This window comes from Gobius niger, assembly GCF_951799975.1.
Source record: "Gobius niger genome assembly, chromosome: 19".
In the NCBI taxonomy this organism is placed as follows: domain Eukaryota; kingdom Metazoa; phylum Chordata; class Actinopteri; order Gobiiformes; family Gobiidae; genus Gobius; species Gobius niger.
In genome coordinates, this window is record NC_136870.1 from 9,346,712 (window position 1) to 9,358,310 (window position 11,599).

Consider the following 11,599-nt stretch of genomic DNA (forward strand, 5'->3'; position numbering starts at 1 on the left):
TGGGAATTTTCTTTGTAAATATCAGGATTTCCTCATGATTTTATGCTTTGTCTCACAATTAATAAAGTATTTGGGCCACTACTTTTTACTTGTAGTAAAATATGTTTTGGCTAAATACTAATAGGAGCAATAAACATTATGGAAGTATCTGAAACTCTACTGAAGTGAAAGATATAAATGAAATCACCTTTAAAGATTCCGAAAGTAAAACACGTTTTCTAGGTGTGTAATGCAACTAAAAAGGAAATTTGTGTTCTTTTTTTCATTGTTAGAGTGTAGATATTGCAACTAAAATCAACTAGTACTCTATGAAAAAAGTATACCGACTCTCACATTACAGTGCTTCACGTTTTGCACACTCTCAACCCACTAGTAATCTATATTCAACAGAGAACAACAGATGCTGTCAAATTCAGACCTAAGGCAAATACGTTCTGTAAATATGGCACAAACCCACAGATTGTTTTTTTTTTTTTTTTAATAGAGAAAAATATGGGCTCACAAGCATCTCAAATACCTACAGGCAGCCTTTGTCTACCTGCGTTAGTGAAATAATCCATCTCAAAATACATGACGGCACTAAGACACCCACTAGCCCTGTAAATGTTTCCTCATTCAGGTTTAAACCTTTGTAATAACACATTCAGGTGGGAGTTCATTTATTATAGATAAGCTAATTCTTTGACATGACTGGACCCACGTATTTAATGGTTTTATTTATATACCTATTATTATACACTAACAATTGAGACCATATAAGTAAGTCTATTCTTATTACTATTCTCAGTGTTGTCATGATTAAAGTTATCGTTTATTTCTTAATTTTACACTGCTCAGTACAAAAAATGTAAGAGCGATCGATTCCTTTCCAAGCCAGCAGAGGGCGCGCTTACGTAACCCCAGGAACTCGTTGGCTTTCGCCGTCACGTGACCGGAAGAGCCGTTTCAAAACAGAAGAAAGTGCAGCTGTGTGACAGGTCTCTGCTGGCGCTTTATAGTTTTCTTTGAAGAGGAAAGGGTCTTCTTCTTCTTTATTATTATTTTGTTTTTGACTGTCCCGGGTTGAGCCTGCCGCCCGGGTGTCTCCAGGACCATGGCGGCCCCGCTGCTGGAGTACGAGACGGAGATGTTCCTGGGGTTGTTCGGCTCGGACGGGCTGCTGGTGGCGGCGGAGGGCATGGGCTTGGACCGCATCCTGCTGCAGTTCATGCGGGTTTACTCCGAGCGGGACAGCCTGGTGCTCCTGCTCAACGCCACCACCCCCGAGCAGGTGAGAGACCGCAGGGGATCACAACGAAAAGACTCAGCAGCGACTTGACATGGTGACCCCAGTCAATACAGCCACGAAAAGGAGGATAAAAACGATGAAAAAGCGACAAAATCATGACAAAACGCTTCAATAATGCGATCAAAGCGCGGTGACAGCAAAGTTAGGATCAGTTTTTTAGTTCTTGGCTTTCAAATGAGGCATTCACTGCAGCTCTTCAGTTGAAACGCTGTTAGATTTGGGTTAAGTATGGGTAGGAGGTTAAGGGGCACATGCTTAATTTTGATCAGTAAGATGGATGTGGGTCGTCCCGTGCTCCTTGTTCTTTAAAATTATTTATTTTTTGTATTTTTGCCATTTTCTGGGATTTTTTTGGGGTAAATATTAGGATTTCCTCGTGATTTTTTTTTTTTTTTGCTTTGTCTCACAATTTATGGCGCCTTTGAAAATAAATCAGATTTTTTTTCCCCTCAAACCTTTACTCAGTTACTCACAGTAAGCATGATTTGTTTTAACCTTTACTTGAGTAAATAGTCGGGCTTGTTGTAAAATATGTTTTGGCTATTCTACCCACCTCTGCAAATAAAAGTAAATAATCAGGAGCAATAAACATTATGGAAGTATCTGAAACTCTACTGAAGTGAAAGAAAAGAAACCACCTTCAAAGATACTGAAAGTAAAAAATGAAAAGGTAAAAGTAAAAAAAAAAATCAAAACCATAGAGTTTGGAAAGGAATAAGTATGTCCAGGCCATGCTCGGGAAAACCAGTAAACATTGTCTCTTGTCCATAGACTAACAGCAGTTAATGAAATATAGTAAGATCATGGAACAACTCCACTAGCTGCCTGATCACAACTGGTTTGTATCGACATTACAGTATCCAAGTGCTTTTAAGTGAACGATAACTATAGTATTTTACAGCATACTATTGTGGAATGCACCGGAAATCCCAGAAATGAAAGTGTTTTTGACTTTTGACGGCACAATCCTGAGCTGGCGTTTTGTAATTTGGATGTTTCTGGTCAGAAGTATTTTGCTGCACTGTTTGCAATGAGGTTATTGAAAAAGAAGATGCGTTTGAATCAAAATCGAACATACTTTAATTTAAAGGAGTTTAAAAATGTCCAAATTAAGTATTTTCCTCCCCAACATGTTCCAGCCACGTGCTCATGTGTAGAATGAGCCCAGACCTGTTCACCACAACTGCCTCTAAAATCCTGCACTCAAAAAGTTGTTCAGGTCCCAAGTGCAGTTACACATAAGACCTGAGGTGGCAGTAGTGAGTATAAAAATGACCAAATTGCCTCTAGTCCCTTTAATTCAAAAACTTTTGCTCTAAAATGTAGTAGTCAGTACAGCAAAGTAAAGGTACCTTGAGTTTGCTGATAGTATTGCTGGAACAGTACTTCTTCATACTCAGCCAATGCCACGGTTAAACTTAAAGTGCAGTCCTGTGCCTTTGCTTCGCTGTTCCCTCCCAGGAATACTTGACCGAGCAGTTGCGTGTAGAGGGCGTGACCCACCTGCCCCGGACAGTGACCAGTGACGTCCAGAGCACGGAGCGATACAACGTGTACACCGAGGGAGGGGTGCTGTTCGTCACCAGCAGGATTCTGGTGGTGGACTTCCTCACAGATCGTATCCCTGCTCACCTCATTTCAGGTCGCTGTTGCTGTCGTTTCTATGCACTTTAAAAGGAAGACGACGTATTAAAAACACTTCTCTGTTCTGTTTGTTTTTAGGCATTTTGGTGTACAGGGCACATAAAATCATCGAGTCGTGTCAGGAGGCCTTCATCCTTCGTCTGTTCAGGCAGAAGAACAAGGCTGGCTTCATAAAGGCCTTCACGGACAAAGCCACATCCTTCTCCACCGGGTTCTGTAAGGTGGAGCGCGTCATGAGAAACCTCTTCGTCAAGAAGCTCTACCTTTGGCCCAGGTGCAATACTGGCTTTCATCAAATGTGACAACGTCATTCCTATTGATTTGTTGTTGTGTCGAGCAGGTTCCAGGCGTCGGTGAACACAGCTCTGGACAGACACAAGCCGGAGGTGGTGGAGCTTCACGTGTCACTGACTCCAGCCATGAGGGCCATTCAGAGCTCCATCCTGGACATCATGAGCGCCTGCCTGAAGGAGCTGAAGCGCTACAACCCCTCGCTGGAGGCGGAGGACCTGTCCCTGGAAAACACCCTGGGGAGCGCTTTTGACAAGGTGCTAAACTTAATAATAATGTAAAGATCTTATATTCCTGTGTCAGTTATTCAAGTTTTGACAGATAGCACCATCTTTAAGAAACATAGAATTTGTCACAGGCCATTTAAAGGCAGATTACGACGGTCTCCAGCTTGGATACAATAAGCAGTGAGGAACTAAATCTTCACTAGAGCAGCAGATTCAGCTGAAGGAGAAAACGACAATTAAACCAAGCATAAACCGGAACTTAGTCTTGTCCAGTATGAGTGGCTGACTGTGCCAAAGTGTGGGGAAGTGCATGTAAAACCTCCCATTGATCCGATCTTCCGTTTATGGAAAAGAACCATTAAAGTTGTCAGTGGAAGTGGACACAGAAAGCCAACAAATCCAATATTTATGCAGTTAAAAACATTGAAATGTAATGATTTGATGGAAGTCTAAAAACTCTGTTTGAAGCTCATCAGAAAAATGTACCTGACAACTTGCAAAACCCAAGAGAGAAAGAAGATATTAATTAAAAAGAAGTTACTAATACAGGGCCAAACCATGTGTACCATGGATGAAACTCAACAAGACCAAAATACTCACTTGTATATTCACTTTCTCCCCCTGGCTTTTCCTCCAGACCATCCGTCACTACCTGGACCCCCTGTGGCACCAGCTGGGGGCTAAGACCAAAGCCCTGGTGCAGGACCTGAAGGTGCTGAGGGTGCTGCTGCTCTACCTCACTCAGTACGACTGCGTGACCTTCTTCAACCTGCTGGAGTCACTGCGCTCCAGCCAGAAGAGCTTTGGCTCAAATTCAGGTAGAACAAAGCACCGTGGCCACGTTTACAGTAGAGCACACTCTAACATTTCTGATTGGTAGGTTGGCTGTTTCTCGACTCCAGCACTTCTATGTTCATGAATGCAAGAAGCAGAGTGTACCGCATCCCCGAGAGCAAGAAGAAAGCTAAACTAGAAGCGGAGACAGACAAACCAAAGCCCTCCTCCACCGGTAACCAAAATGCACAGCGTCGTTTTCATTTTGCATTTTACGAGCCGCGCTTTTGATTGTTTTATCAATAAAAAAAAGCTGATGTGTTTAAGAGGTGAAACGAGAGCTGGTGCTGGAGAAGAGTCCGAAATGGGAAGCGCTGACTGAAGTTCTGCAGGAGATCGAGAAAGAGAATAAGAGCTCAGATCATGAACCAGGTCAGTTTATTCATAATCTACAGTACATTCCCAACCCCTACCTCTTTACCCTTTCTTCTACTGCTGGTTTAATGCTGCACTGATTCCCCGTCATGCAAATGTTTCTACTGTACCAATAATGACACAATAGTCAATAGTTTTGCTCAAATGGAGTCAAAAATGGACTTGAAGTGCACATGACATAATTTTTTGTCTGAAACATAGTTAAGACAATTATATTTAAGATTTTGCAACAAAAATTTAACCCAGCTTTCTTTAGTTTGGCCATTTTTGTGATTGGTTCTTATTGGACACTGACGGGAAGTGACATAGATGGAGGCAAATCATTTTAAACTGTTGCCGTGCCTCTATCTATGTCACTTCCTGTCAGCAGCTTAACTCATTGACTGCCAGCCATTTTCAAATCAGGGAGCTCTCCACTGCCAGAGGTTTTTCAGGATTTTGACTGTTTTTTCAAGACACACACAGAAAATTTAGGTCTAGGTCTATGTCAACACGAAACCCACCAAAAGAAAGATCAGACTCTATTTCCATTCTTTAGTAATCGTCCGTTGAATATAGATGAAATCACCCAAAATGCTGTTTTCTGACCAAAAAGCTGAGAAAATTAGCTTTTTGTAATCAAGCAAAACAGTGACTGTGATTGCATCCAAAGAGCAATGCTGCCACCTAGTGACTCAATAAAAGAACTACAACTAAGATTTTAACACCAGACATGCTTAAGGCTTTGCTGCAGCAAACCCAATTGACAGCTATAGACGACATTGGCAGTCAATGAGTTAAAGGCGCATTATGCAACTTTTTATGCGGAAAACCCTGATCACTCATAGTGATGGGTCACACCCACAAATATATTTTTTAAAAAATGCCACATTTTTGCCAGTTTTCTGTTATTCTTTTGTTCCTTTGTGACATTTTTGCAGCTTTTGTTTTCATGGCTTTTTTGTCGCTATTTTGATGCTTTTTTAAAGAGGCTTTCAGATTTGGGTAAAGCCGAACTGGAGAAAATGCACTCCGTTAAGGTGAGGTTAAGAGGTTAAACATTCAAATAAAAATAACTTCTTCCCAACCTTTCTTTATTTAAATCGCTGCTTCACTGAAATAAAATGATTATTATTACTTACAACAGATGTTATCCAAGTCATATTTCTAAAAGCATTCGAACCTGTGATATGCGCTTTAAACAATAACACAGTCAGGACCAGAAATGAAGCAAAATTAGGAAAAACAGAAATAAAACCAGAAGATTTCTAAATTTCTGTCATGTAAAGGTAATTTTAGGATATACAGTGTTTTGGGTTCACAATATTTATGTACATTTGGTGATATTACACAGCCTAAGTACAAGCCAAGAGGAAAAACGTGCATCCAGATTGGGAATACGCTGATATTTCTGTATATTTTCTCTATCATTACAGGCCGTGTGCTGATCTGTGCCAGCGACGACCGCACGTGCGCCCAACTCCAGCAGTACATCAGACAGGGCTCGGACCAGCTCCTCAACCGCCTCTACGCCAGGACCATCGGGAAGCGGGACCCCAACGCCGCCGCCGCTTTGGAACTGGAGCAGCGCAAAAAGGGGAAAGGCCCGTTCAAAAAATCTACTAAGGGAAAGGAACCGGCCAAGAAGTCGAGCAAGACCAAGGCCAAAGGCGAAAGCAGAGCCTCCCTGACCCTGACGCAGATGATGGGGAAAGAGGAGCGGGACGAGCCGGCGGCCATGGGCAGCAGCGAGGATGAGCTTTTAGAGGACGCAGATGACGCAGAAGAGGAGATGAATTTAGGCCTGTCCTCCGATGCCTATTACGGCGTGTTGAAGGAGCCTCTCACGGTCATCCATCCTCTCAAAGGTTGTGTGGACCCTCACAGCCTGACGAGGGTGCTTCACGAAATAGAGCCCAGCTTCGTCGTACTGTATGACGCGGAGCTGAGTTTCGTCCGACAGTTGGAAGTCTACAAAGCGTGCCGGCCGGGGAAACCGCTCAGGTGGGTTTTAACTGAGGATATGGTTTTGCCTGGTCTTTTTGATTTGTTAAAAGTATATTTGTGTGTTCTAGGGTGTACTTCCTTATCTACGGAGGGTCAACAGAGGAGCAGAAATATCTCACAGCGCTTTCGAAAGAGAAGAAAGCCTTTGAACACTTGATCAGGTTAGAAACTACAACAAATAAATACATACTGTACACTTCATTGTAGTCTTACTACACCCTTTATTTCTATTTAACTGAATAGTTTTATAGTTGAATTAATTCATTTACTAAATGATACAGCACAGGATAACTTCATTTGGAAAAAGTCTCGCCTTTTTTTGTAAATTAATATTTTTATTCATTTGGAAGTGAGGGATCATTCTCAGGAAGGATTTCTACTAGCAACCATTAGCAACGCCAATAACCATGTGTTTGCTGAAGACAATGTCAATCAAAGTTCAAAGCTAAAACTTAAAAAATCCAAACAAAACAATAGCCAGCGTGGTCATGAATATGATTCTCCTCTCACTTTTTTCACAGGAATAAAAACTCAAAAAAAAAAAAAAAACCCAAAACACTTTTATTGTTTCTATTTAAAGTTGTTTTTGACATTTGTCAAGTCCTCACAGGATTTTACATAACAACAAAACTGCTTCTAGCCACTAGGGGGTGGTATTGCAGCGGTGCAGTGTTTTATGAGCAATCTATAAGACTATAAGGTATTTAACATGTTAATAGGCCATGAACCTTGTAAAGGTATTCATAAGCAGCTTATGAATACCTTTTAATAAGCAGCTTATTAATGCCTTTAATTTAGGCCCAACTCCAACATGTGCGTCTTGAGGGGACTTACTGACTATAGTGTGACTTGACTTGACCCCATGACCAATTGACTTGGACTTACTTGGGACTTGGACCTTCATGACTTCTCGAGACTTGCATTTAGTGACTTATCCCACCTCTGGCTGAATGTGAATGATATTTTACTACGTGTCATTTCTACAGAGGGCACTGCAGGCCAATCTGACCAGCCCAGTCTCTCCGTTCGGACTGTCTTGTCTTTACAATTTTTCATGTTTTTCATGTAAAATATAGTCAATGCTGACAGAAGAATGATTTATGCCTGTTTTGCTTCTGCCCACTTTGAGGATTTTAATTGGATAATTACACTCGAGAGCTGAACTGGAATGCAGTTGGTTTCTTGTGTTGGATACTGATCTATCGCATTTTGATCTTCCTGCAGAGAAAAGGCAACAATGGTGATCCCAGAAGAGAGAGAAGGCAGAGAAGACACCAATCTGGACCTTGCAAGAAATTTAGAGCCTGCTAATGCCACCACCAACACTCGCAAAGCAGGTAGGCTTGTCTTTCATTGAGGGGCTTTGACTGTAAATGTCCTGCTTTATTCACATTAAATTGCTTCCTGTTTTCTCTGATCACCAGGAGGTCAGGAGCAGCCCAAGGAGCCGTCCCGCGTGATCGTGGACATGCGTGAGTTTCGTAGCGAGCTGCCGTCTCTGCTCCACCGCCGTGGTTTGGACATCGAGCCCGTCACGCTGGAAGTGGGCGACTACATCCTCACCCCGGACGTGTGCGTGGAGCGGAAGAGCGTCAGCGACCTGATCGGCTCTCTGCAAAGCGGCCGCCTCTACACCCAGTGCCTCTCCATGACCCGCTACTACAAGAAACCAGTGCTGCTGATCGAATTCGACCCGGCCAAACCCTTTTCCTTAATGTCCCGCTCCGAATTCAGGAACGAGATATCCTCCAATGACGTCTCCTCAAAGCTCACCCTGCTGACGTTGCATTTTCCCAGGCTGCGTATCCTGTGGTGCCCCTCGCCCCACGCCACCGCCGAGCTTTTCGGCGAGCTAAAACAGGGGCGGCAAGAACCAGACGCGGCAGCTGCCCAAGCCGTCACTGCCGAGTCGGACACAGTGGCGGAGTCCAGTGACCTCTACAACCCAGGGCCGTATGACTTCCTGCTGAAGATGCCAGGGGTAAATACAAAGAACTACAGGGCTGTTATAAAGAATGCGGAAAGCCTGGCAGATTTAGCCAAAATCAGCCTGGAAAAACTGACTGAGATATTGGGAAATGCTAACAATGCTAAGCAGCTGTATGAGTTTATGCATAATGTGGCGGATGTGCCCGCACCACCACAGAAAAGCAAACCCAAATCATAAACAGGCCCTCGGGAATTTAGCTTTTAAATGTGCATGAATGGAATAGAATGAATGTAAAGTATTAAATGTCAGATGCAAGTGTGATTGGCAGCTACAAAACACTTTCTGTGTATAAATAGGAAGTTGTTTTTGTAGAGGAAGCTTTAGGAATAGAGAATCTTTGTGCAAACCTACTGAGGGTTGCATTATGACTTGAAAGATGAACTGAAACTCTATGAGGTGAGCTGTTTTTGTAGGAAATGAATATATATATTTTTAATGGTAACTGTGTGTTCATAAATAAAGACTAATTTTTGTATTTGCTTGTAATATTGTACTCGCATTGCATTGAGCAGTGTTTAAGCTCACCTGCCTGCTACAAGTCGACTTTGGGATCGTTCCGCCCCTTAAAGGAGCTATACCTGAGTTTACTTCTAGAAATGGAAAGCAGATTATTTTATCCTCCTTTAGAATATTGCAAACTCAAATGCTTGTAGGGAAAACAGTGTGCATCAACTTATAAAACATTTGTATCAATTTCATGAACTTTCAGGCTATTTTTCTAAAATTTGTGTGAACGTGACCCTGAAAAGTGACCCTGTAAGTTGTGAAATTTGCCCATAAACCTGTCCCTGTAAAGAATTTGGATGCTACGAAGGTAATAGGAAAGCTACGAATGACTTTGGACCACAACTGGTATTTTAATTTAGTGGCCTCCCCTTTCATTCAAAAAATCAGGTATAGGGCCTTTAAAGACGCATATCATTTGACATTTCTGAACAACTGGTTATTTTATGACTTTTTGACTAAAAACTGGTATTAGTCAGTCCTATTTTCTGAGCATACTAGAGGGGAGAGATTAGGAAAACATGCTTTATTTTGCAGACGATCTGAGAGAGAGCTCACATGAATCCAGTGCAGGAAACTGAGATGGTTGTAAGCATATTACGAAGGATATTAAAGAACCAGATTTGTTAAAGAGGGGGTATTATGCTTTTTTCAATCACATAGCACCAGTCTATATCACACTACAATGATGACCAAACCTTCTGTTGGTCTGTAAATGCAGTAAATTAGAATAACTGCCTTGTATAAAATTGCTCTCTCAAAATGGCTGTAGCGAATGTCTTGAAATAGGCCTCTGTCTCTATAAGAACCTCTGACCCTTTCCGACAGTGATTGGTTACTCGGCTGGTGACGAAAGCTCGGAGGCGTCTCCAGGAGGTGGGGGCGTTCCTAGGAGGACTCAGGCAAACCTGTCCCTAAAATGGCTGCCATCAGAGTTTTTACAGATTACTCAAAAATGCGTGAATGTGCCAAGGCAACACTTCAGGCATGTTTTTAATGAGGGAATGACATAATAACATGATGTAAAGCTTGAAAAAGTCAATTCTGCATAATACCCCCCCTTTAAAAATAAAAAATAAAAATGTTAGGAATACACAATAAAGTTAGGAATTCGCGTTTGGACCATAACTAATTATATGTACATGTATCTTTGTCATTGTAAACAAAAACAGGTGTTGGACATTTTAACTCTGTGGAATGAAGCTTGTTGTGTTTTCTGGAACATGCAACCGCACAGATTCGCAGTGACACCGCTCAGTTCCCATCAGGATTGCCTTCCTTGTTATTGTCACAGACGGTGCTAAAGTCCTAAAGTCCACTTCTCCCTTTCGACTGACCAGTGACCAGCGACACGCCCCCCTCTCGGCGTCATTACGTCACCCTGCATCCAGACCAGTCGCAGCCATTTTCCTCCGCGAAATAAACTTCAATCCCTCCAGCAGCAGTCAGGAAACAAGCGGAACACGGGGCCGAAACCTCCCCCCCTGTCAATGCCCGGCTGCACCGCTGCGGACCACGGCGGCCACGGGCTCCGCAACACCGTCCCTGGCAGTCCCGGTAAGCGCGCGCGGCTCACGGCTGCGCTGCCTTGTTTTTAGCATGTTAGCCTGCGTTAGCCGCCGAGCTAGCCAGGCGAAAATGTGTGGAGGTTGTTGTTGGGAGGAGATTGGTACTTCGCAAGACAGCGGGCAAACGTGCTCGGACTGGGCGATGATTCAGTGTCGATGTACTGCAGTTATGTCGACATTGATTCTCATCCTAAATTTGTTTTATTACATTGTTTTATTTATTTTATTACATTTTTTTTATATACAAGGTGAGGGATGCACTCATTCACCTGTCAGATTGAAGTAGCTTTTCCCACACACACACCCACCTCTTCCACTGCAGTGACGCCCCATGAAATATAACGCATTTCCCCAACATACTACTGGTTAGATCGTTTTGTTTAGCCCTGTTATTTGAGGCCCTATGCTAATTCTACCCTTTATCCCAGAGTCCGGATGCGCACTATCATTACGCAGCATCACTACGAGTTGGCACGGCTTGAAGTATCAGTAACCACGCACTCAAGGCCCCTCGATGTTATCTTTAAATTGATTTTTTTGAGGGGAGAAAAAGCAGGATGTCTCTGCTCCTTAGTCATCTTTTTTGTTAATACTTTACATTCTGCGCTACTGCAAAAATCATTACGGCCGTGCGTTAAGCCCCTGTGTTTGGCTTATTCCAACCTCCCAGGGCAGTATTGGCTTGCTGCGAGACTGCTGGGAACAGATCAGGTTAGACGAGGGCTCACCACATCGCGCCCTGTGGAGAATTAAACGTAATGAAACCGCATTCAAAAAAACAAAAAAATCCCTTTGCATGTGGTAAGGCATTGATCAGTGTCCAAGTCCTTAATGCTGCCCCTAAGGTGGACTGCTTTCCACATTGTTGGGGTATTGAGTAGGATCGCTCACT

At 42.8% G+C, this 11,599-nt stretch overlaps 1 protein-coding gene across 1 annotated transcript; it reads left to right on the top strand.

The window, feature by feature from the left end:
- The first annotated feature begins 957 nt into the window (after positions 1–957).
- Positions 958–8,840, top strand: ercc4 (excision repair cross-complementation group 4). Its single transcript, XM_079577705.1, has 11 exons — positions 958–1,270; positions 2,750–2,930; positions 3,011–3,206; positions 3,273–3,480; positions 4,088–4,268; positions 4,331–4,459; positions 4,552–4,656; positions 6,075–6,642; positions 6,714–6,806; positions 7,870–7,982; positions 8,070–8,840. The coding sequence occupies exons 1-11, from the start codon at positions 1,094–1,096 to the stop codon at positions 8,810–8,812; spliced, it is 2,694 nt and encodes an 897-aa protein (XP_079433831.1). The 5' UTR covers positions 958–1,093; the 3' UTR covers positions 8,813–8,840.
- Positions 8,841–11,599: the final 2,759 nt, after the last annotated feature.

Bases quoted from the DNA above. Each gene is read 5' to 3' on its own strand.
- ercc4 (XM_079577705.1), top strand. From the start codon at position 1,094: ATGGCGGCCCCGCTGCTGGAGTACGAGACGGAGATGTTCCTGGGGTTG. The intron at 4,657-6,074 runs GTCAGTTTATTC...CTATCATTACAG, and splicing joins GAGCTCAGATCATGAACCAG to GCCGTGTGCTGATCTGTGCC. The intron at 6,807-7,869 runs GTTAGAAACTAC...ATCTTCCTGCAG, and splicing joins GCCTTTGAACACTTGATCAG to AGAAAAGGCAACAATGGTGA.